This window comes from Corvus hawaiiensis, chromosome 4 (assembly GCF_020740725.1).
Source record: "Corvus hawaiiensis isolate bCorHaw1 chromosome 4, bCorHaw1.pri.cur, whole genome shotgun sequence".
Taxonomy (NCBI): domain Eukaryota; kingdom Metazoa; phylum Chordata; class Aves; order Passeriformes; family Corvidae; genus Corvus; species Corvus hawaiiensis.
In genome coordinates, this window is record NC_063216.1 from 79279954 (window position 1) to 79306120 (window position 26167).

The following is a 26167-nucleotide window of genomic DNA, read 5'->3' on the forward strand; positions in this document are numbered from 1 at the left end:
CTTTGGGAATTCCAGCATTTCAGAGCTTGCCGGGATCCATGGAATCAATGGATCCTTTGGGAATTCCATCATCTCAGAGGTTGCTGGGATCCATGGAATCAATGGATCCTTTGGGAATTCCAGCATTTCAGAGCTTGCTGGGATCCATGGAATCAATGGATCCTTTGGGAATTCCATCATCTCAGAGCTTGCTGGGATCCATGGAATCAATGGATCCTTTGGGAATTCCCTGAGCTTGGAGCTTGCTGGGATCCATGGAATCAATGGATCCTTTGGGAATTCTCGGAGCTTGGAGCTTGCCGGGATCCATGGAATCAATGGATCCTTTGGGAATTCCCTGAGCTTGGAGCTTGCTGGGATCCATGGAATCAATGGATCCTTTGGGAATTCTCGGAGCTTGGAGCTTGCCGGGATCCATGGAATCAATGGATCCTTTGGGAATTCCCTGAGCTTGGAGCTTTCTGGGATCCATGGAATCAATGGATCCTTTGGGAATTCCCTGAGCTTGGAGCTTGCCGGGATCCATGGAATCAATGGATCCTTTGGGAATTCTCGGAGCTTGCTGGGATCCATGGAATCAATGGATCCTTTGGGAATTCCCTGAGCTCGGAGCTTGCTGGGATCCATGGAATCAATGGATCCTTTGGGAATTCCCTGAGCTTGGAGCTTGCTGGGATCCATGGAATCAATGGATCCTTTGGGAATTCTCGGAGCTTGCCGGGATCCATGGAATCAATGGATCCTTTGACCTCCTTCCCTTTCCATGTGGCAAAACCTCCGGAGCCCCTTCCCATTCCCGGTGGGATGGGCAGAGCTCAAGGATCCACTCTGGGAACAGGGAATGTTTTCCCAAAGCTTTGGGATCGTCCTGGAATGGGAAGAGCTCCCTGCTGCTTTTCCAGCCTTGTCCAGAGGAATTTTGGGACACCTGGGGACTCTCAGGAAAAGCAGGAATTGCGGCTGGAGGTGTCCATGCAAATTCCACGGCTCATCCCTATGGGAAGGCTGGGGATCCAATGGAGAACTGGGAGCGAGGCTCTGCAAAGTCTGGGATTTTGGCATCCTTAGGACACAACTTCCATGGGAATTTCACCATTCCGGGTTTGAATGGAGCAGCCCAAGGATTGGGAATGAGGAGCAGGAAAGGCCTCGGCTCCGTCAGGGATAATTCAAACATCCGGGATAATTCCAATCTCCCACTTTTATCCCTTTTCCCACCACAAATCCAAACCCCATTCCCAAACCGGCACCAATTCCCTCTTTCCTGAACTATTCGGGGATGGTTTTCCCCGCTGAGCCTGGCTGGGAATGAAGTCACTTGTCCTGGCATGGGATGGGATCCATGGGATCATCCATGGGATCCATGGAATGGGATCTGCTCCGACTCCCTGACCACGCCAGGGCTGACCAGGATGGGATTTGGTTCCCTCAGGATGGAGTTTGGTATCTCCAGTTTGGGTTTGGTGTCCCCAGGGTGGGATTTGGTTCTCCAGGATGGGATTTGGTGCCTCCAGGATGGGATTTGGTGCCTCCAGGATGGGATTTGGTTCTCCAGGATGGGATTTGGTGCCTTCAGGATGGGATTTGGTTCTCCAGGATGGGATTGGGTTCTCAGGATGGGATTTGGTTCTCCAGGATGGGATTTGGTACTTCCAGGATGGGATTTGGTGCCTCCAGGATGGGATTTGGTTCTCAGGATGGGATTTGGTGCCTCCAAGTTGGGTTTGATGTTCCCAGGATGGGATTTGGTTCTCCAGGATGGGATTTGGTTCTCAGGATGGGATTTGGTGCCTCCAAGTTGGGTTTGATGTTCCCAGGATGGGATTTGGTTCTCCAGGATGGGATTTGGTGCCTTCAGGATGGGATTTGGTGCCTCCAGGATGGGATTTGGTTCTCCAGGATGGGATTTGGTTCTCCAGGATGGGATTTGGTGCCTCCAGGATGGGATTTGGTTTTCAGGATGGAGTTTGGTATCTCCAGTTTGGGTTTGGTGTCCCCAGGATGGGATTTGTTTCTCCAGGATGGGATTGGGTTTTCCAGGATGGGATTTGGTGCCTTCAGGATGGGATTTGGTCCCCCTGGATGGATTTTGGTGCCTCCAGTTTGGGTTTGGTGTCCCCAGGGTGGGATTTGGTAATTCCAGGATGGGATTTGGTGCCTCCAGGATGGGATTTGGTGCCTTCAGGATGGGATTTGGTTCTCCAGGATGGGATTTGGTTCTCCAGGATGGGATTTGGTGCCTCCAGGATGGGATTTGGTGCCTCCAGGATGGGATTTGGTGCCTTCAGGATGGGATTTGGTTCTCCAGGATGGGATTTGGTTCTCCAGGATGGGATTTGTTTCTCCAGGATGGGATTTGGTGCCTCCAGGATGGAATTTGGTCCCCCAGGATGGGACTTGGTTCCCTCAAGATGGGATTTGATTCCCCCTGGATGGGATTTGGTGTTTTGAGGATGAATTTTGGTGTCTCCAGTTTGGGTTTGGTGTCCCCACGATGGGATTTGGTGTCTCCAGGGTGGAATTTCATTCTCCTGGATGGAATTTGGTCCCCCTGGATGGGATTTGGTTCCCCGGGATGGATTTTGGTGTCCCCAGGATGAGGTTCGGTGCCTCCAGGACAGGATTTGGTGCCTCCAGGATGGAATTTGGTATCCCCAGGTTGGGTTTGATGTGTCCCAGATAGATTTTGATGCCTCCAAGATGGGTTTGGTCCCTCAGGACAGATTTTGGTTCTCCAGGATGGATTTTGGTGTCCCCAGGATGGGATCTGATTCCCCGGGATAGGATTTGGTACTTCCAGGATGGATTTTGGTGCCTCCAAGTTGGGTTTGGTGTTCCCAGGGCAGGATTTGGTATCTCCAGGATGGAATTTGGTTCCCCAGGATGGGATTTGGTTCCCTCGGGATGGGATTTGGTCCTCCTGGATGGATTTTGATGCCTCCAGGGTGGGATTTGATTCTCCAGGATGGAATTTGGCCCCCCAGGATGGGACGTGGTTCCCTCAAGATGAGATTTGGTTCTCCAGGATGGATTTTGGTGTCTCCAGGATGGAATTTCATCCTCCTGGATGGAATATGGTCCCCCTGGATGGGATTTTATTCCCTCAGGATGGGATTTGATTTCCCAGGATTGAGTTTGGTGCCTCCAGGATGGAATTTGGTGCCTCCAGGATGGATTTGGGTACCCCCAGATGGCTTTGGTCCTTCAGGATGAGATTTGGTGTATCCAGGTTGGGTTTGGTTCTCCAGGATGGGATTTGGTGCTTCCAGGATGGAATTTGGTCCCCCTGGATGAGATTTGGTGTCCCCAAGATGGATTTTGGTATCTCCAGGATGGGATTTGGTTGTCCGGGATGGAGTTTGGTTCACCAGGATGGGCTTTGGTATCTCCAGGTTGGGTTTGGTGTTCCCAGGATGGGACTTGGTTCCCTCAAGATGGGATTTGATTCTCCAGGATGGATTTGGTGTCTCCAGGATGGAATTTCATCCTCCTGGATAGAATTTGGTCCCCCTGGATGGGATTTGATTCCCCGGGATGGATTTTGTTACCTCCAGGATGGGATTTGGTTTTCCAGGATGGATTTTGGTGCCTCCAGAAAGGAGTTTGGTGTTCCCAGGATGGATTTTGGTCCCTCAGGATGGGATTTGGTGCTCCCAGGCCTTCCTGGTGACCCAGCTCTGCAAGAGCTTCTCCCACAGCTGGACCTGGAATTCCAGCTGGGAATTGTGGAGGAATTGAAGTCCAGGAAATCCCAATTCCCCAACCAGAGCCATGGTGGCTCCTCAGGGGGTTCCAGTGGTGCTTCCCAGGATTCCAAGTCCAGAGCTTTGGTGGGAAAGGCTGAACCTCCTGCTCAGGGAATTTCCCTCATTCCCAGCAGGAATTTCCCGGATTTAATTCCGGACCTTTGGATTTGGTTTTCCCAATGGATGGAGACTCCTCCCGTTGGATTTCCTCCCTGGGAGGGCATTTGGGGATGGATTTTCCATGATTCCCAGAGCTGGAGCTTTCCCTGGATCTGCCTGGGATGGTTTGATCCCAAGGTGGTTTTGGGAATGGCTGAGCTTTGGGAGAGGCGGATGAGGATTCCCAGGATTTTCCGGGAGCAGGGATGTTCTTCTCCTCTTCCTTCTCCGTCCCCGGGGCTCCAACCCTGGGAGAAAAATTCCCGAGGCCGGGTTGGCCGGGGCTTGGAGCAGCCTGGAACAGCGGGAGGTGTCCAAGGGCTGGAATGGGATGGGATTGAAGGTCCCTTCCCACCCAAACCATTCCAGGATTCCAGAGGCAGGGGAGGCTCCGGTGCTCCCGACACCAGGAGGGCGTGGAAATCCTGGAGCAAATGCAGAGGCTGAGAAAGGATTGGATCAGCTTCGCTCTGGAGCCAGGCTGGGAGAGCTGGGAATGTTCCCCTGGAGAAGGGAAGGATCCAGGGAGAGCTGAGAGCCCCTTGCAGGGCCTAAAGGGGCTCCAGGAGAGCTGCAGAGGGACTGGGGCCAAGGCATGGAGGGCCAGGAGCCAGGGAATGGCTTCCCAGTGCCAGAGGGCAGGGCTGGATGGGAGACTGGGAATTGGGAATTGCTGGCTGGGAGGGTGGGCAGGCCCTGGCCCAGGGTGCCCAGAGCAGCTGGGGCTGCCCCTGGATCCCTGGCAGTGGCCAAGGCCAGGCTGGACATTGGGGCTGGAGCAGCCTGGCACAGAGGGAGATGAAATCCTGGAAGGATCCTGAAGGATTTGGAGAGCGCTCCGATGTTCCATTGGAATGTCTAAAAATAGGGATGAGTTGTCAACTGTTTGCCGCTTCTCTCGGGAAAGGCAGAAATCGTGGAAAGCCGTTGGTGGGAAGCATCTGAGATGCTTCAGCACATGGAGAAATGTCAGGGAAAGGTTCCCTGGGTGTGATCCGTGCTGGAGTGGAAAAATCCCGCCTAAAAGATGGGAATAAATGGATAAAGGAGGAAAAGTCTTGGATCTGGGTGGAATCAGAGGCCTGGATTTGGCAGGAAGGGAGGGGGACGTTGGGAATGTTGCTGGAGGGACATCCAAGGAGAGGCCACTGGGATCACCCCGGAGCTCTGGGCTCCGTCAGCTCCTAAAAATTCAATATTTTGGGATCATTTGTAAGGATGAGAATTCCTCCTGATTCTCTTGATCCAGCCCAAAAGGGTTGGGATGGAATTCCCAGAAAAGCTGTGGTTGCTCCATCCTTGGGAGTGCCCAAGGAAAGGCCAGAGCAGCCTGGGATCGTGGGAGGTGTCCAGAGGTTGGAATTGGATGGGCTTTGAGGTCCTTCCCAGCCAAAGCAGCCCGGGCTCCTGGAATTCGGGAATCCTTGCCCACGGAATGCCGGCAGTGCCTCGGGAAGGGCCCGCGAGCCCCCCCGGGCTGGGCAGGGGCTGCCAGGGATCCGTGCAGGGAGAGGCCGGGAAAAGCGGGATCTGGCCCGGGATCGGGGCCGCGGGAGCTTTGCCGGGAGCCGGGCAGGGATCGGGAACGGCCTCGTGGCTCTGCACAGCTCCTGCCCGGAGGCAGCGGGGATCGGGATCTGCTGTGGGAATGAGGCCGGGAAAAGAGGGAACGGCCTCGGGCTGCGCCGGGGGAGGGGCAGGGGCAGATCTGGGAATTTCCCCATGGAAAGGGCGCTCAGGCCTTGGAACTGCCCAGGGAGGTTTGGAGTCGCCATCCCTGGAGGTGTCCAAGGAATTCCGGGATGTGGCACTTGGTGCCTGGCTGGAGTTTTTAGCCACCTAATCCATGGAATCTTGGAATGGGTTGGGTGGGAAGGGACCTTAAATCCCATCCAGTTCCAACTCCTGGACACCTCCCACTGTGCCAGGCTGCTCCAGCCCCAATGTCCAGCCTGGCCTTGGCCACTGCCAGGGATCCAGGGGCAGCCCCAGCTGCTCTGGGAAGCCTGTCCTGACCTATCCATGATTTTTGTTGCCCATCACAATCCAGGAGCTTCTGTCTGGAGCTTCTCCTGAATCCGTTTCGGGTGATTCCAGTCCTGTAAATCCCAGAAAGGAATTTTGCTTCCTTATCCAAAGCAGGAGCAGGTCTCTGCTTTTCCGTCTTGGAAAACCAGGACCAGCCTCCGGAAAAGGCACGGTTGGCGGCCATGGGAAATTCAGGCTGGATCTTGGGATAATTCCTCACGGAAAAGTCTTGGAATGGGTGCCCAGGGCAGGTTTGGAGACCCCATTCCTGGAGGGATTGAAATCCATGTGGATGTGGCACCTGGGGACCTGGATAAGAGCTGGGAATGGTTGAATCCGATGTTCCCCAAGGGATTTTCCAACCCAAAGCATTCCCTGGTTCTCCAACTCGTGCTGGACACAGCTCCCAGGACATTCCCTCTGTGGGAATGGGGTTCTCTGGGATGGCCGGAGCAGCTTTTCCAGCCAGGAATGGGATTTGTCCTTCACTTCCTGGGAAAAGACATGGGAAGAGGGAGTTTTTCCCTCCTGGCTTTGTTCCAGGATGTTGTTCCCATCCCAAGTGGATGAGAATTCCCAGACCTTGTGATTCCCACATGGATCTGGAAGTTCTGTGAGCCCAGGAGGCTCCGAGGCTGTCCCAGGGTCGGAGCTGGTGCGTTTTTCCAGGGAATTGGTGGAGTCCCCATCCCTGGAAGCGTCCAAAGAACTGTGGGTGCTGCACTTGGGAATGCAGGGCAGGAGGGGTTGGGAGCACTGGGAATGGTTGGATCCGATGTTCTCCAGGGGCTTTTCCAACCCAGATGGCTCCGTGATTCCATCATTAATTCCATTATTGATTCAATCATTGATTTCATCTTGGGTTCCAGCCTTGATTCCATCTTGGATTCCTTCATTGGTTCCATTGTTGATTCCATCTTGGATTCCTTCATTGGTTCCATTGTTGATTCCATCTTGGATTCCTTCATCGGTTCCATCATTGATTCCATCTCTGTTTCCATCATTGATTCCTTCATTGGTTCCAGCATTGATTCCATCCTTGATTCCATCTTGGATTCCAGCATTGGTTCCATCATTGATTCCATCTTGGATTCCTTCATTGATTCCATCTCTGATTCCATTATTGGTTCCTTCATTGATTCCATCTCGGATTCCAGCCTTGGATTCCAGCCTTGGATTCCTTCACTGATTCCAGCATTGATTCCAGCATTGATTCCATCTTGGATTCCATCATTGATTCCATCTGTGATTCCTTCATTGATTCCTTCATTGATTCCATCAATGGTTCCATCTTGGATTCCATCCTTGATTCCATCTTGGATTCCAGCATTGATTCCAGCATTGATTCCATCTTGGATTCCTTCATTGATTCCATCTGTGATTCCTTCATTGATTCCTTCATTGATTCCATCAATGGTTCCATCTTGGATTCCATCCTTGATTCCATCATTGATTCCAGCATTGATTCCTTCATTGATTCCATCATTGATTCCAGCATTGATTCCTTCATTGATTCCATCTTGGATTCCATCATTGATTCCATTATTGGTTCCATTACTGATTCCATCCTTGATTCTATCCTTGATTCCATCTTGGATTCCTTCATTGATTCCATCTTGGATTCCTTCATTGATTCCTTCATTGATTCCATCAATGATTCCATCTTGGATTCCTTCATTGATTCCGTCTCTGATTCCATCACTGATTCCATTATTGGTTCCATTACTGATTCCATCCTTGATTCCATCCTTGATTCCATCCTTGATTCCTTCATTGGTTCCATCTTGAATTCTTTCATTGATTCCATCATTGATTCCATTGTTGATTCCTTCATTGATTCCATCTCTGATTCCATCACTGAATCCATTATTGGTTCCATTACTGATTCCATCCTTGATTCTATCCTTGATTCCATCATTGATTCCTTCATTGATTCCATCTTGGATTCCATTATTGGTTCCATCCTTGATTCCTTCATTGGTTCCATCTTGAATTCCTTCACTGATTCCATCCTTGATTCCATCCTTGATTCCATCTTGGATTCCTTCATTGATTCCATCTTGGATTCCATCATTGATTCCATTGTTGATTCCATCATTGATTCCATCTTGAACTTCATCATTGATTCCATCGTTGATTCCATCTTGTATTCCTTCATTGATTCCGTTGTTGGTTCCATCATTGATTCCTTCATTGATTCCATCTCTGAGTCCATTACTGGTTCCTTCATGGATTCCATCATTGATTCCATCTTGGATTCCTTCACTGATTCCATCCTTGGTTCCATCCTTGATTCCATCCTTGGTTCCATTGTTGATTCCTTCATTGGTTCCGGCATTGATTCCATCTTGGATTCCATCGTTGAGGTGGGAATTGGGCTCTGCTCCCAGGGAGCAAGGACAGGACAAGGGGACACAACCTCAAGCTGTTCCAGGGGATCTCCAAGTTGGATAATGGGAAAATTCCTGGAGAAGCCTTCTCCAGCCCTGGCACGGCAGTGGAATCCCCATTCCTGGTGGGATTTCAGCTCCACGTGGATGCGGCACTTGGGGACATGGATCAGGGGTGGCCTTGGCCGTGCTGGGAATGGTTGGACTCCAGGGCTTTTCCAACCTGAATAACCCCGTCATTCCATGATTTTATGGAATGCTGTGGACAGGCTGGGCCTTCCCTTGTGGAATTTCCTTGGAAATCCCTGAATTTCCCCCTCCCGTTGTGTTTTCCAGCCGAGACCCCAATCGAGGAGTTCACGCCCACGCCGGCATTCCCAGCGCTGCAGTACCTGGAATCCGTGGATGTGGAAGGAGTCGCCTGGAGAGCGGGATTGCGCACGGGGGACTTTCTGATCGAGGTGAGTCCCGAAATCCTCATGGAATTCCGGTCCTTTCCCAGGAATTTTGGGATGTGTTTCCTCTCCCAGTGCTGGTGAATCCCCTTGGAATTGTGGCTGCTCCGTCCCATGGAGAACACGATGGGATTCAAGGAGATTCCCCGGATTTGTTGGTGCTTCAGGGGTTTTCCTGGCTGGAGGAGTTCCCGTGGGATGTTCCCATGGGATTTGCAGTGTCCTGAGTCCGTGCTGGCTGGGATTGGTGGGAACAGGACAAGGCTGGATTTTGGAAAGGTGGAAAAAAGGTTTTCCAGTAGGAAATCCAAGGAATGCTCCAGGGGACGGTCAGGGATTGGATCCAGGTTAGAAAAGGATCATGGAAAGTTGGATTCCAATGGAAATGTGCAGAGTATTGGGATTGGGATGGATCCTGCCAGGCTGGGAGAGCTGGGGGTGCTCCCCTGGAGAGGAGAAGCTCCAGGGAGAGCTGAGAGCCCCTTGCAGGGCCTGAAGGGGCTCCAGGAGAGCTGCAGAGGGACTGGGGCCAAGGCCTGGAGGGCCAGGAGCCAGGGAATGGCTTCCCAGTGCCAGAGGGCAGGGCTGGATGGGAGACTGGGAATTGGGAATTGCTGGCTGGGAGGGTGGGCAGGCCCTGGCCCAGGGTGCCCAGAGCAGCTGGGGCTGCCCCTGGATCCCTGGCAGTGGCCAAGGCCAGGCTGGACATTGGGGCTGGAGCAGCCTGGCACAGTGGGAGGTGTCCCTGCCATGGAATGGGATGAGCTCTGAGGTCCCTTCCCACCCAAAGTATTCCAGGATTCCATTTGGGATGAATCTCCTGTGTTCCGTGTTGCCTGACGTGCTTTGGGAGGGAATCGGATCCCGATTTTCTTCCTGCTGAGGGTTTCAGGCTCTGTCTCCATGGAAAGCTGGGAGGAGCCCTGGGACATTCCCAGTCCTGGTTGTCCTGACAGGAGAAGGTTCTGCCTGGAGGAAAACAAAGCCAGGAGGGATTTGGGATGGCTGGAGGCTCCTTTCCATGGGGAAATTCCCAGATCTGCCCCTGCCCCTCTCCCGGCGCAGCCCGAGGCCGTTCCCTCTTTTCCCGGCCTCATTCCCACAGCAGATCCCGATCCCCGCTGCCTCCGGGCAGGAGCTGTGCAGAGCCACGAGGCCGTTCCCGATCCCTGCCCGGCTCCCGGCAAAGCTCCCGCGGCCCCGATCCCGGGCCAGATCCCGCTTTTCCCGGCCTCTCCCTGCACGGATCCCTGGCAGCCCCTGCCCAGCCCGGGGGGGCTCGCGGGCCCTTCCCGAGGCACTGCCGGCATTCCGTGGGCAAGGATTCCCGAATTCCAGGAGCCCGGGCTGCTTTGGCTGGGAAGGACCTCAAGTCCCATCCAATTCCAACCTCTGGACACCTCCCACTGTGCCAGGCTGCTCCAGCCCCAATGTCCAGCCTGGCCTTGGCCACTGCCAGGGATCCAGGGGCAGCCCCAGCTGCTCTGGGCACCCTGGGCCAGGGCCTGCCCACCCTCCCAGCCAGCAATTCCCAATTGCCAATCTCCCATCCAGCCCTGCCCTCTGGCACTGGGAAGCCATTCCCTGGCTCCTGGCCCTCCAGGCCTTGGCCCCAGTCCCTCTGCAGCTCTCCTGGAGCCCCTTCAGGCCCTGCAAGGGGCTCTCAGCTCTCCCTGGATCCTTCCCTTCTCCAGGGGAACATTCCCAGCTCTCCCAGCCTTGCTCCAGAGGGGCTGCAGCCCTGGAGCAGCTCCATGGATTCCTCTGGATTCACTCCAATGGGTTCAGGAGCTCTTGAAGGAATTCCCTGAGCTCCTCTTTCCCCACTGGGAATTGTCCCTTTCCCTCTGGGAGCTCCTTTTGTCCGTGGAATCCAAGTTCAGGATTTTCCTCCTCTCTGCCTTTTCCATGGATAATTTCCCAGCTCCAGCCTCGCATATTCCCTGAACTTCCTTTTGGGGCCAGTGTGACACCGGGAATGTCCCTGCTCTGCCCGGGGAGAGGCTTCGCTCCAGCTCTGGAGCTTCCTGAGGCTTCCCAAAATCCCAGAGCTGTTCCCATGTGCCTGTCACTGCTTCTCCTCGGAATCCCTGAGCTTGGAAAAGAATTCCAAGGGCCCCAAGTCCAAGCTGGGCCCATCCCCACCTTGGCCCCAGCCCAGAGCTCTGAGTGGAATTCCAGGAATTCCTCAGACACCTGCAGGGATGGGGACTCCAAAGCTCCCTGGGCAGCCCCTGCCAAGGCCTGAGCTCCCTTTCCATGGGGAAATTCCCAGATATCCACCCTGCCCCTCCCCCAGCCCAGCCCGAGGCCGTTCCTTCTCCTCCTGTCCCTGTTCCCTCGGGATGAGGCTCTTGGGGAAGGATGGGAAGAGAAGGGAGGAATCTCCAGGTGTTGGAGATCCCGATGGAGCCTCAGCACCGGGATGAGGAACCGGGAGCTTCCAGGAGTTTTCCAGGTGTGGATCCAGAGGGATCCGGTGTCCTGCAGGTGTGGATCAGGAGGATCTGGAACTCTCCAGGTGTGGATCAGGAGGATCCGGAGTCCCCACATTCCCTTTGGGAATTGTCCCTCCTGGAGCTCTCCCGAGCCACCCTCGGTGCCAATTCCAGCCCTGAATTCCTTTAGGGAAGGTGCTGGCAGGAATTCTTCCCAGAAAATCAGGAGCAGCTTCTGGAACAGGCACAGCTGAGGTTGGAAACCGGGAAAATTCCTTCCTGGAGGGATTCAGATCCCTGTGGATGTGGAGGAGCTGGATCAGGGGCAGCCATGGCAGAACTGGGAATGCTGGGAATGCTGGGAATGCTGGGAATGCTGGGATTTGATCTCCAAGGGCTTTTCCAACCTCAACGATTCCATGATGCCATGAAACGCATTCCGGGAATGACTCCATGAGGCAATTCCCAGTGCCAGGCTGGGAAATTGCCCAGTTTGGGGCAAGATCCGACCTCTCCGGGGCTGGGATTGGGAAAATTCCACCGGAATTCCAGAGGAAAATCCAGAATTTCCAGCCTTTTGTCTCCTCTCATCCTGGGAGGGTTTAAATCCTGGAATTTTTTCCATGAGGAGCCTGTGGAGAACTTTGGCCACTTCCATGAGGATTCCATGATTCCTTGAGGATCCGGGTGGGAACTGGCAGGATTTGGGCTGCAGACGTGGCTGGAAATCCGTGGATACTTCCAGGATTTCATGCCGGATGTTGTCGTTGTCCGGAAGTTTTATTAAAGGAAAAACGGGAATAACTGATCCAGGTGGGATCCCAGCATTCCCTGGGGAGGTTTCGATGGGATATTTGGGAATGTTGCTCCATGGAAAAGGTTGGGAAGCTTTGGAAGGGGCAGTGGTGGCGTCAAATCCCTGGGAATGCTCAAAAGCCATGGATTTGGGAATATGGGCTCGTGGTGGTTTTCAAGGGCTTTTCCAACCTCAACAATTCCATGATTTTCTTTGGGAATGAGGAAAAATCCTGCCCTGGGCAGGGGTGGGAATGGGATGATCCAATCCCAACCGTTCCGTGATCCCAATTCACAAAATTCCAGGGTTTTTTAAGGACACAGAGCCCAAAAATCGGGAGAGGGGGGAAAAAAATCCACCGGGGCAAAAAATTCCCCCTCTGGAATGTGGGAATGAAGGAGCTCGGAAACATTCCCGGATCCCCTCCCCTGCTGGAAAGGTCAGGAAGCAAAAAAAGTAGGAAATGCGGATAATTCCAGCTCCGGAGCGTGGGAGGCTGATGAAAAGGATCCAAGGAAATATCAAAGGCCGGGATTTCAGGATAATCGGGAATTTGGGAGCATCGGGAGCTGGGAGAATTTCAAAACCAAAAAAAAAGGAGGAAAAGAGGCTGGGCCAGCTCTGGGATTTTTATGGAAATGCTCAAAATTTGGGATATTCTGGTGCAGGGGAGAAAAAAAAAAAAAAAGCAGGAATGTTCTGCTCCGAGTTGGGAACGAATCCGGAGCTTGGATTTCTCCAGGAGATGTCTTGGAACACGAAGTTTCCCAGTAACCAAGGAGAGAGGAATTCCTAAAAATAACCATTCCCGAATTACCGGGCTCGGAGAGCGGATCCCAAAGATCTCCGGGAGAGGTGCTCGGGAATGGTGCTGAGCCCTGGAATTCCGGAGGGTTGGGATGAGGATTGGGCTCTCCCGGTTTTCCAGAGGGAGGAAATGGAGGGCAATGGAGGCACGGATGGATTGGGAGCACAAGGAATTCGAGGAGGGAAATGGGATTCGAACCCCAAGGAATTCTGTGGAAGTGGAGAATGGTCTCCGGTTATCCCGAGGGTTTTGTTGGAGCGTCGGAATTCCTTCAAAACCGCGGGATTCGGGTGCAAGGGAGCAGAATGAGGAGTGGGAGACAATTCCCAACAATTCCCTGGCTGGATCCGGGTGGGAACCGGGATCTGATCCCAGGGAAAAGGGACGGGATGAGAGGGAAGGGGCCAGGGGAGGTTTCTGTGGAATATTTGGGAAAATTCCTTCCTGGAAAAGGTTGGGAATGATTGGAATGGGCTGAGCAGGGCCGTGGGAATCCCCATTCCAGAGGGATTTCAAATCCATGGATGTGGCACTCGGAGGCAGGAATGGCAGTGCTGGGAATGCTCCCAGAGGGATTTTCCAACCTCAGGGATTCCCGGATTCCAGGATTTGGGGATTGTGGGGATCCCAACCCGGCAATGGCTGACGGGAGAACCTCGGGAATTTCCCATTCCAGCGGATCCTGCCAGGCAGGGAATGGAGGTTCCAGGCTTGGGAATTCCCTTGGGAAAAGGGATCTCTCCCAGAAATTCCTGGATTTCTCCCAGGTTTTTTGGTTGGATCGGGAAGATCCTGGAAGGACCAAATTCCAGAGCTCCCTGAGCTTCCCGCCTGGATCCCTGATGGGGGAGGGATCCAGCGGGATTGGAATGGGATCTGGGAATGACTCCGGAGCCGGGAGAAGGTTCCTGAGGCTCCAGGAATCCGCCTGGAATGGGCTCTGGAATGTGGGTATGGAATTCCAGCAGTTCCCTGGAAATCCCTTCCACGGATTCCAGTAAATCCCAATTCCTGCACCAGTAAATCCCTTGGGAATTTGCCCGGGGAATGGGATGGACTGGGAGAGGTGGGAGAGATAATCCTGGATAATCCCAAATTCTCTGGAATGGGAATCCCAAACTCTCTGCTCTCTTCCTATTGGTGGAGATTGATCCCAGAATTCCCGGAGCTCTTCCCGCCGCTCCGTGTTTATCCCAACGGATGGATCTGTCCCCAGGGATGGCCCTGAGGGAATTCCGCCTTCCTTCCCTCCAAGGAATGTCCCATTCCCGGGAATGTGTGGGATCATTGGCAGCTCCTGGACGAAGGGATGGAATTCCACAAAATCCTGGAGTGCTCTGGGTGGGAATGGACCCTAAATCCCGTTCCAAGGGCAGGGAAGCTTCCCCGATCCCCGGCTGCTCCAGCCCGGCCTTGGAATGGGAGCACCAGGAATTCTGAGCAGGAATTCCCTGCTGGGATCCACGGATCTGCTCCCTGGGAATTCCATCCCATCCCTCTCCTCTCTCCTCCATGACTCCCGTGGAATCCGGCTCCCAACGATCCAGGGGAGAATTCCTGCTCAGAATTCCTGGTGCTCCCTGCTCCACCACCGGGAATCCTGGAATGCTTGAGGCTGGAAAACCCCTGGATCCCATGGAATTCCCACCCCCAATCCACGTCCCCAAGCGCTGCATCCACGGGGATTTCAATCCCTCTGGAATGGCAATTCCCGCTGCCTGGGGCCTTTTCCAATGCGGGATATTCCCAACCTTTTCCAATCCTGACCCTGCTCCAATTCCACCTTTTTCCCCTGGAGATTCCGATCCAGACCCGCTCCCAGCTCCCACCTCACTTCCCACCTCTTCCCAATGGAATTTTTCCTGGTTTTTGGCCGCTCTTGGGCACTGATCCCACAATTTCCAGCTCAGGATCAACTCCAAGAATTCCTTGGAATTGCATCCATCGGATCCATCCTGCTGGAGGCTCTTCCCTTCTCCTGGATCTCCTCTTTTCCCAACTTCTCCTCGATTTGGGATCCTCCTGGATCTCCTCAACCTCTGGGAATTTTTCATTCCCACATTTGGATTCGAAGCCACTTTTTCCATGATTTTCCTCCGGATTTGGCTCCTTCCAGGCCTCAAGCTCCTCTCCAGGGGCCTTTGTGTCCAAAAACCGGGAATTTTTCCCATTTTCTCGGCGTGTCCGGGATTCTCCTGCCTGGCTCTGCTCGGATCCGATGCTTTGCTTCACTTCCCTGCCTCCTTTTCCATGCGGCAGCTGGAATTCATGGAATTTTGCTCATCCATGGTTTCCCAACTCCCGGGATCCAGCAGCTCCTTTTCCCTCTCCCTTCCGTGGGATCTTTTGGGGTTTCTCCACGCTGGGGGTCATTCCCATGGGAATGATCCCGAAGATTTGGTGGGATCTCCTCCTCTGGAATGCAGCTCAGCTCCCGCTGGCCCATCCCGGATGAGTCAGAGCGGGAAAAGGAGCCGGGAATTGTCATTCCAGCTTCTCCCGGATGAGCTCTCCCTCCCCCTCCCCCCTCCCGTCAGACCCATTCCTTGGGATTTTTCCAGCAATTTCGCTCCAGGGAATCATTCCCAGCTCTGAGCTTCATCCTGGTCATTCCCAGGGAATCCGGGATTTGTGTTTGTCGGGAATTGTTGGGATGGGAATTCCCGGAATCCTGATCGGCCCCTTCCAGGATCAGCTTTCCTGGATAAATCCATCCTGGATTCCCGGTGTTATTCCAGGATTTTTGCTGCTTTTCCCACCTGGTGTCATTCCCGGAGGAGCCATTCCCGGGAATTTCAGCCCCTGCTGGGTTTCACTCCAGAATTCCTAGCAAATTCCCAGGAATTGGATGGGAATGAGGTGGGACTGAGCGGATTTTCCCTGTAAACCTCAGGCTGAAGGAATGCTGGGATAGGTGGGATTTGGGAAGGAATTCCCGGCTGGCCTGAAATTCCCAGAGAATCTGGGGCTGCCCCTGGATCCCTGGGAGTGTCCAAGGCCAGGCTGGAGAAATTTGGGATCATGGGAAGTGTCTGGGGCTTGGAATGGGATGAGTTTGAAGTTCCCATTCCAGGGGGATGGAATTCCCAGCGGGAAACCCCATCAAAGAAATTTGGGATTGGGAGGAAATTCAGGATCGCCGTCCTCAGGGATTCAACCCATCCCGTTTTTCCCTAAAAAAAAAGAGAAAGAAACCAGGATGAGGAGCTGATTTTTCTGGAAAAGCTTGGGAATTGGGTCAAAATCGGATTGTCCGAGGAAAACGCGGGGATTTTCTTGGGAATTGGATCGTGGTGGGATCGATCGGGAAGCGAATGGAATCCGTGGAGTGATGGGGATGTTGGCAATCCAATCGTTATTCCCAAAGCTTGGAAAATGGGATTTAGGGATGGAAATGTTTCCCAAAGTGAGGATCCGGGCATTAATTCCCATGAAAACCTTGGATTTATGGAATCCTGGAGTCGTCTTGGCTGGAAAACCCCTCGGATCCCACGGAATCCGACATTCCCAGCCCTGCCAAGGCCATTCCCGATCCGTGGCCTCCCAAATCCACAGGGATGTGAAATCCCGCCGGGAATGGGGACTCCACCCCTGCTCTGGGCTGGAAAAGCTTTTCCAGGAAGGAATTTTCCCCATTTCCAACCCAAAATTCCCTGGCACAGCCCGAGGCTCTTCCCTCTCCTCCTGTCCCCGTTCCTCGGATCCGAGCTTGAGAATTCCCAGTTTATTTTGGGGTCGGGAGAATCCCTCTGCTCTTCCAGCTCTGCAGATCCCTGGAATTCCTGGAATCTCATGGAATCCCTGGAATGGGTTGGGAATGACCTCAAATCCCATCCCGATCCATGGGCAGGGACCTCCCACGATCCCAGGCCGCTCCAACCTGGCCTTGGGCACTTCCAGGGATTCCGAGCCCTTCCCGGAATTCTGAACACTTCCGGAGCTGACCGGACGTTCCAAAAACCCTGGGAAAATCCCTTTTTTTTTTGGGGGGATCTCCCAGCCGGAAAAGGCCATTCCCATCTCCTCCAGCAGCTGCGTGGCGACTCCCAAAGGAGCTGGGGAAAAAACACCAGGAAAAGGCGGAAAAGGCGGGATTTCTGTGCGGGGACTTTGGGGAATTTTCCCGCTGGGAATTCTGATCCATGTGGGGTTTTTTTTGGGATTTTCCAGGTGAATGGAGTGAACGTGGTGAAGGTGGGGCACAAGCAGGTGGTGGCGCTGATCCGGCAGGGCGGGAACCACCTGCTCATGAAGGTCGTGTCCGTCAGCCGCAAGCCCGAACCCGAGGAGGGCGGCCGGAAGAAGGGTAGGGAATTCCCGGGATTCCCTGGATTCGCGGCCTCGCTGACACCCGGGAGGGGGGCGGCGATTCCGGGCGGGAAGGTCGGGGTGTGCCCGTTCGGGGATGGGAAGATTTTTGGGATGAGCCCGTTCGGGGATTTGCCCATTTTGGGATGCGTCATTTTTTGGGATGCGCTGATTTTTGGGATGAGCCCATTTTGGGATGTGAAGATTTTTGGGATGAACCTGTTTTGGGGTGTGAAGATTTTTGGGATGAACCTGTTTGGGGATGGGAAGATTTTTGGGATGTGAAGGTTTTTGGGATGTGCCCATTTTGGGATGTGCTGGTTTTTGGGATGAGCCCGTTTGGGGATTTGCCCATTTTGGGATGCGCTGATTTTTGGGATGCGCTGATTTTTGGGATGAGCCCATTTTGGGATGAGCCCATTTTGGGCTGTGCTGGGTTTTGGGATGAGTTGATGTTTGGGATGTGAAGATTTTTGGGATGTGCCCATTTCGGGATGTGTCTTTTTTTGGGATGCGCTGACTTTTGGGATGAGCCCATTTTGGGATGTGAAGATTTTTGGGAGGAGCCCATTTTGGGATGTGCTGGGTTTTGGGATGTGAAGATTTTTGGGATGTGCTGGTTTTCGGGATGTGCCCGTTTGGGGATTTGCCCATTTTGGGATGCGTCATTTTTTGGGATGCGCTGACTTTTGGGATGAGCCCATTTTGGGATGTGAAGATTTTTGGGAGGAGCCCATTTTGGGATGTGCTGGGTTTTGGGATGTGAAGATTTTTGGGATGTGCTGGTTTTCGGGATGTGCCCGTTTGGGGATCTGCCCATTTTGGGATGCGTCATTTTTTGGGATGCGCTGACTTTTGGGATGAGCCCATTTGGGGATGTGAAGATTTTTGGGAGGAGCCCATTTTGGGATGTGCTGGGTTTTGGGATGTGAAGATTTTTGGGATGTGCTGGTTTTCGGGATGTGCTCGTTTGGGGATTTGCCCATTTTGGGATGCGTCATTTTTTGGGATGCGCTGACTTTTGGGATGAGCCCATTTGGGGATGTGAAGATTTTTGGGATGCGCTGGTTTTTGGGATGTGCTGGTTTTCGGGATGTGCCCATTTTGGAATGCAGCGATTTCTGGGATGTGCCCATTTGGAGATTTGCCCACTTTGGGATGAGCCCATTTTGGGGTGTGCCAATTTTTGGGATGTGCTGATTTTTGGGATGAGTTGATGTTTGGGATGCAATAATTTTTGGGATGCGCTCATTTCAGGATGTGTCTTTTTTTGGGATGCGCTGACTTCTGGGGATGAGCCCATTTGGGGATGTGAAGGTTTTTGGGATGTGCCCATTTGGGGGGTGAAGATTTTTGGGATATGCTGGTTTTTGGGATGAGCCCATTTGGGGATGTGCTGGGTTTTGGGATGTGAAGATTTTTGGGATGTGCTGGGTTTTGGGATGTGAAGATTTTTGGGATGTGCCCATTTTGGAATGCAGCGATTTCTGGGATGTGCCCGTTTGGGGATTTGCCCACTTTGGGATGAGCCCATTTTGGGATGGGCTGGTTTTTGGGATGCATTGAGTTTTGGGATGCGCTGATTTTTGGAATGTATCTTTTTTGGGGATATGCTGATTTTTGGGAATGCAACAATTTTTGGGATGCGCCCATTTCGGGATGCATCATTTTTTGGGATACGCCGATTTTTGAGATGAGCCCATTTTGGGATGTGCTGGGTTTTGGGATGTGCTGATTTTTGGAATGTATCTCTTTTTGGGATATGCTGATTTTTGGGATGCAACCATTTTTGGGATGCACCCATTTTGGGATGCGTCGTTTTTTGGGATGTGCCAATTTTTGGGATGAGCCCATTTTGGGATGTGCTGGTTTTTGGGATGCAGTGATTTTTGGGATATGCTGATTTTTGGGATGCAGTGATTTTGGGGCGCACCCATTTTTGGGATGAGTTGATGTTTGGGATGCAACAATTTTTGGGATGCGTCATTTTTTGGAATGCGTTGATTTTTGGGATACACCTGTTTTGGGATGTGCCCATTTTGGGATGTGCTGATTTTTGGGATGAGTTGATGTTTGGGATTCACCAGTTTTTGGGATGTGCTGAGTTTTGGGATGTGAAGATTTTCGGGATGTGTTGATGTTTGGGATGCAACATTTTTTGAAATGCGCCCATTTTTGGGATGCGTTGATTTCGGGATTTGCCCATTTTTGGGAAGCGTTGATGTTTGGGATGCAACAATTTTTGGGATTTGCCCACTTTGGCATGTGTCCATGTTTGGGATGCATCATTTTTTGGGATGCGCTGATTTTTGGGATGCTCTGATTTTTTGGGATGTGCCGATTTTTGGGATGCATCATTTTTTGCAATGAGCCCATTTTGGGATGCTCTGATTTTTGGGATGTCCCGATTTTTAGGGTGCGCTGATTTTTGGTATGCGTTGATATTTGGGATGCGAAGATCTTTGGGATGTGAAGATTTTCGGGATGCGCCGATTTTTGGGAATGTGGGGAAGCTCTGGAAGGTCCCAACCACATCTGTGGAGTTGTGGGGTTTTTTGGGAATGGTTTGGATTCCCAGGATCCGGAATTCTCGGAGTTGTGAAGCTTTTTTAGGAATGGCTTGGATTCCCAAGAGATGGAATTCGTGGAGTTGTGGTGTTTTTTGGAATTGCTTGGATTCCCAGGATCTGGAAATCTTGGAGTTCTGTTTTTCGGGAATGGCTTGGATTCCCAGGATTTGGAATTCCTGGAGTTGTGGTGTTGTCTGGGAATCACTGGGATTCCCAGGATCTGGAATTCCTGGAGTTGTGGCAAATGAGGAGCGAGAGTTTGGGGACCTCATGGATGTGGGAAAGGACGGATGGGGTGGGAATTTAGGGAGGGATTTAGGTGGAATTTTGGGGGTCCTGGGGTGGGTTTTGGGAATCACTTTTGATTCCCAAGATCTGGAATTCCTGGAATTCCCATCAGCTGCTCCTCCTGGGGATCAGCCGCTCCAGGCTCCGTTTGCTGGGAGTTATTGGGATGGGAAAAAAGCCTGGGAATTCCTGGGAATGTGGGGGGCAGGATCCCAAAGGAACACCGGGAATTCCGGGATGGAGCCAGGGACTTGCTGTAGGAATGGATGGTCCCAGGGGATCCCAGAAGGTTCTGGGATTTCATTCCACGGGTTCTGGATCCCGGGAGCAGATCCAAGAGCTTGGGCAGGGCCGGGATTTATCCAGAGGGAAGGGAACAGCTGGAGGCACAGGGTGGAGCCAGGAGGGGCTTGGGGGGATTGTGACTGGAATTCCAGGGAATGGGAGCAGGGGGATGGGAAAAGGAGGGTGGGAAAAGGGGCTGGAATTCTGGGGTTGGGAGCAGAGGGATGGGAAAAGGCGATGGGAGTTTGGGAAGCAGGAGCAGAAGGAGAGGGAAAGGGGGATGGGAATTGGGGTACAGGAGCAGAGGGATGGGAAAAGGGGATGGAATTATGGGGATGGGAGCAGGGATGGAAGAAGGTGGATGGAAGAGGGAGAACCAGGAGCACAGGGATGGGAGCAGGAGGATGGAATTCTTGGGACACGAGCCAAGGGATGGAAGCAGAGGGATGGGAGCAGAGGGGTTGGAGCAGGGAATGGCAGCAGGGGGACAGGAGCAGGGATGGGAATGAGGGGATGGGAATGAGGGGATGGGAACGGGGATGGGAATGAGGGGATGGGAACGGGGATGGGAACAGGGATGGGAATGAGGGGATGGGAACGGGGATGGGAACGAGGGGACAGGAGCAGGGATGGGAGCAGGGATGGGAATGGGGATGGGAATGAGGGGATGGGAACAGGGATGGGAATGAGGGGATGGGAACGGGGATGGGAACGAGGGGACAGGAGCAGGGATGGGAACAGGGATGGGAACGGGGATGGGAATGAGGGGATGGGAACGGGGATGGGAACGAGGGGACAGGAGCAGGGATGGGAGCAGGGATGGGAATGGGGATGGGAATGAGGGGATGGGAACAGGGATGGGAACGAGGGGACAGGAGCAGGGATGGGAGCAGGGATGGGAATGGGGATGGGAATGAGGGGATGGGAACGGGGATGGGAACGAGGGGACAGGAGCAGGGATGGGAACAGGGATGGGAATGGGGATGGGAATGAGGGGATGGGAACGGGGATGGGAACGAGGGGACAGGAGCAGGGATGGGAGCAGGGATGGGAATGGGGATGGGAATGAGGGGATGGGAACAGGGATGGGAACGAGGGGACAGGAGCAGGGATGGGAGCAGGGATGGGAATGAGGGGATTGGAACAAGGAATTAGAACAGGGATGGGAACGAGGGAACAGGAGCAGGGATGGGAGCAGGGATGGGAACGAGGGGACAGGAGCAGGGATGGGAACAGGGATGGGAATGAGGGGATGGGAACGGGGATGGGAACGAGGGGACAGGAGCAGGGATGGGAGCAGGGATGGGAATGGGGATGGGAATGAGGGGATGGGAACGGGGATGGGAACGAGGGGACAGGAGCAGGGATGGGAGCAGGGATGGGAATGGGGATGGGAATGAGGGGATGGGAACAGGGATGGGAACAAGGGGACAGGAGCAGGGATGGGAGCAGGGATGGGAATGAGGGGATGGGAACAAGGAATTAGAACAGGGATGGGAACGAGGGAACAGGAGCAGGGATGGGAGCAGGGATGGGAACAGGGATGGGAATGAGGGGACAGGAGCAGGGATGGGAACAGGGATGGGAACGAGGGGACAGGAGCAGGGATGGGAACAGGGATGGGAATGAGGGGACAGGAGCAGGGATGGAAGCCAGGATAGAAGCAGAGGGATGGGAGCACGGATGGAAATAGGGGAACAGGAGGGGAAGGAGCAGGAGGGTGGGAGGGATGGGAGCAGGGATCAGGGATCAGGCGGGACGGGAACAGGGATGGAAGCCGGGATAGAAGCAGAGGGATGGGAGCAGGGAATGGAAGTGGGGGACAGGAGTGGAGGGACAGGAGGGGGGATCGGAGCAGGGAATGGGAGCATGGAGATGGAAAATGGGGAATGGGAGCAGGAAGGGAAGAGCAGAGACAGGAGCAGGGATGGAGCAGGGATGGAGGAGGGATGGAGCAGGGACAGGAGCAGGGATGGAGCTGGGATGGAGCAGGGACAGGAGCAGGGACAGGAGCAGGGATGGGAGCAGGGATGGAGCTGGGATGGAGCAGGGATGGAGCAGGGACAGGAGCAGGGATGGAGCAGGGACAGGAGCAGGGATGGGAGCAGGGATGGAGCTGGGATGGAGCAGGGATGGAGCAGGGACAGGAGCAGGGATGGAGCAGGGACAGGAGCAGGGATGGAGCAGGGATGGAGCAGGGACGGGAGCAGGGATGGGAGCAGGGACGGGAGCAGGGATGGAGCAGGGACAGGAGCAGGGACGGGAGCAGGGACAGGAGCAGGGATGGAGCAGGGAGGGAGCAGAGACAGGAGGAGGGATGGAAGCAGGGATGGAGCAGGGACGGGAGCAGGGATGGAGCAGGGACAGGAGCAGGGACGGGAGCAGGGACAGGAGCAGGGATGGAGCAGGGAGGGAGCAGAGACAGGAGGAGGGATGGAAGCAGGGATGGAGCAGGGATGGAGCTGGGATGGAGCAGGGATGGAGCAGGGAATGGAGCAGGGAATGGAGCAGGGATGGAGCAGGGATGGAGCAGGGATGGAGCAGGGATGGAGCAGGGATGGAGCAGGGATGGAGCTGGGATGGAGCAGGGATGGAGCAGGGATGGAGCAGGGATGGAGCAGGGACAGGAGCAGGGACGGGAGCAGGGATGGAGCAGGGACAGGAGCAGGGATGGAGCAGGGATGGAGCAGGGATGGAGCAGGGAATGGAGCAGGGATGGAGCAGGGACGGGAGCAGGGACGGGAGCAGGGACGGAGCAGGTACGGGAGCAGGGACGGGAGCAGGGATGGAGCAGGGATGGAGCAGGGATGGAGCAGGGATGGAAGCAGGGATGGAGTAGGGACAGGAGCAGGGATGGAGCAGGGACGGGAGCAGGGACGGGAGCAGGGACAGGAGCAGGGACGGGAGCAGGGAATGGAGCAGGGATGGAGCAGGGACGGGAGCAGGGACGGGAGCAGGGACAGGAGCAGGGACGGAAGCAGGGACGGGAGCAGGGAATGGAGCAGGGATGGAGCAGGGATGGAGCAGGGATGGGAGCAGGGATGGAGCAGGGATGGAGCAGGGATGGAGCAGGGAATGGAGCAGGGATGGAGCAGGGATGGAGCAGGGATGGGAGCAGGGACGGGAGCAGGGATGGGAGCAGGGATGGAGCAGGGACGGGAGCAGGGACGGGAGCAGGGACGGGAGCAGGGACGGGAGCAGGGACGGGAGCAGGGACGGAGCAGGGACAGGAGCAGGGATGGAGCAGGGATGGAGCAGGGATGGAGCAGGGATGGAGCAGGGATGGAGCAGGGATGGAAGCAGGGATGGAGCAGGGACAGGAGCAGGGAATGGAGCAGGGATGGAGCAGGGATGGAGCAGGGATGGAGCAGGGATGGAGCAGGGACAGGAGCAGGGACGGAAGCAGGGACGGAAGCAGGGATGGAGCAGGGATGGAGCAGGGAATGGAGCAGGGATGGAGCAGGGATGGAGCAGGGATGGAGCAGGGAATGGAGCAGGGATGGAAGCAGGGATGGAGCAGGGAATGGAGCAGGGAATGGAGCAGGGATGGAGCAGGGATGGAGCAGGGATGGAGCAGGGACAGGAGCAGGGACGGAAGCAGGGACGGAAGCAGGGATGGAGCAGGGATGGAGCAGGGAATGGAGCAGGGATGGAAGCAGGGATGGGAGCAGGGATGGAGCAGGGATGGAGCAGGGACACGAGCAGGGATGGAAGCAGGGATGGAGCAGGGACAGGAGCAGGGATGGAGCAGGGATGGAAGCAGTGGGACAGGAGGGACAGGAGCAGGAATGGATGGAATCAGGGGATGGAATCGGGATGGAATCGGGGGATTGGAGTAGAGAATGGAATCGGGGATGGCAGCAGGGATAGGAGCGGGGGGATGGGAGCAGGGGGATTGGAGTAGGGAATGGAATCGGGGGGATGGGAGCAGGGATGGAGCAGGGGGATGGGAGCAGGGAATGAAGGGGGGCCGGGATCGGGGCCGCTCCCAGCGCAGCACGCGGGGCTCGGGGGAGGGAGGGAAGGAGGGAAGGGAGGGAAGGAGGGAAGGAGGGAGCGCTGCTGGCACGAGGAGCTCCAATTATTCAGTCACGGCACAAAGGCACGAGCCGTGGGAACGGCCGGGAGCCTCGGGGAGCCGGGAATTCAGCCGGGAATAATCCGGGAATTCGGGAATCAGCGCTGGGACCCGCGGCGGGGCCGCTCCCGCCGCTCCAGCCCGGGGTGAGCAGCTGCCCCTCGGAGCTTCCCGGCGCTTCCTTCCCGGTGCTTCCCGATCCTCCGGATCCACGCGGCCGCTTTTCCAAGGGATCGGAGGATCGGGATGACCACGGGGGGCTCATCCCGTGTCCATCCCCCCCCCCCCCCCGCCTCCTTCCCGGGTGCCAGCGCCTGTGTGGGCCCGGCTGGGGCTGAATCCGCCCCGCTGGATCCCTGCCGCAGGCACAGGGATCCTTGGAGCTGCCGTTGCCATGGCAATCCTGGAGCGTTATTCCAGCATTGTCAGCGAGGAGCAGCGAGGAGGAGGAGGAGGAGGAGGAGGAAGAGGAAGAGCCTTCCACTCATCCTCGCTGCTCCGTGGGGGGGCTCCGGGAATGCGGGATCGGGAGCTTTTGGGATCATCCCGGGCCATGCGTCCTTGGGCAGCTCCCGGCCGGACGCCGGCGCTTCCATAGGGTTGGGATCCAAGGAAAAGAGGAGGAGGAGGAGGAGGAGGAGGAGGGTGGGGTGGGCTGCGCCGAGGTAGGAAGAGGAGCCCGAGCTCAGGCTGGACACATTCCCGCTTTCCCTGCATCCATCCCTGATTCCCGGCATCCCATCCCGGCCTCTGCGGGGCCATGACTCGGACTCTGCGCTGAGGCGCCACATTCCCAACGCCGTGGGCACATTCCCGGCGGGAATCATGAAGAAGTTCGCGTCCACGCGCAGCCTCAATAAGATCCTGCAGCAGTGCGACTCCTCTTCCCGGGAATACGAGGAGATCCAGGCTGTGGAGAAGAAGTGGCACCTGCACCTGGCCACTCCCCGCAAATTCCGGGAGAAGAGGTGCAAGATGCCCTCTCTGTTCCTTGCAGCTCCGCCGCCTCCCAAGAGAGCTCCCAGCACCACCCTCACGCTGCGCTCCAAATCCATGACGGCCGAGCTGGAGGAGCTGGGTAAGGCCGGGAGGGGGATCTGATCCGTAGGGAACGAGGGGTGATGGTCGGAAGAGCTTTTCCAGCGGTTTCCCAGCTGCTTTCCAGCTGTTTTCCAGAGGGTTGCATGTGCGCCGTGGGCCCGTGGTGGTGGTGGTGGGGTGTGGGAGGCTCGGGGAAGGGGGGGAGCAGGATTCCCGTCTCCGGAGGGATATCCAGAGGGATAGCCAGAGGGATAGCCAGAGGGATATCCAGAGGGATAGCCAGAGGGATATCCAGAGGGATAGCCAGAGGGATAGCCAGCGCTCCGCGGGCGCATCCCGGCGGAGGTGGGCGTGGGAAGGATGTTGGGAGTCTCCGCGTGGTTGTGGAGGGGTTGGTGTGCCCTGGCCTTGGGCATCCTGCTCCATTCCCTGCTCCATTCCCTGCTCCATTCCCTGCTCCATTCCCTGCTCCATTCCCTGCTCCATCCCTGCTCCATTCCCTGCTCCATTCCCTGCTCCATGCCCTGCTCCATTCCCTGCTCCTTTCCCTGCTCCATTCCCTGCTCCATTCCCTGCTCCTTTCCCTGCTCCTTTCCCTGCTCCATTCCCTGCTCCATTCCCTGCTCCATTCCCTGCTCCTTTCCCTGCCCCTTTCCCTGCTCCATTCCCTGCTCCATTCCCTGCTCCATTCCCTGCCCCTTTCCCTGCTCCATTCCCTGCTCCATTCCCTGCTCCATTCCCTGCTCCATTCCCTGCTCCATTCCCTGCTCCTTTCCC

At 55.1% G+C, this 26167-nt stretch overlaps 1 protein-coding gene across 1 annotated transcript in view; it reads left to right on the forward strand.

Annotated features, from left to right (window-relative positions):
- SHANK3 (SH3 and multiple ankyrin repeat domains 3) overlaps positions 1–26167 on the forward strand; it is a 200030-nt gene that overhangs the window by 131522 nt on the left and 42341 nt on the right. Inside the window, exons 16-18 of the mRNA XM_048301897.1 lie at positions 8660–8784; positions 16991–17126; positions 25347–25427. Of these exons, the coding sequence (XP_048157854.1) occupies positions 8660–8784; positions 16991–17126; positions 25347–25427 (342 nt within the window). The remainder of the gene's footprint in view (positions 1–8659; positions 8785–16990; positions 17127–25346; positions 25428–26167) is intronic.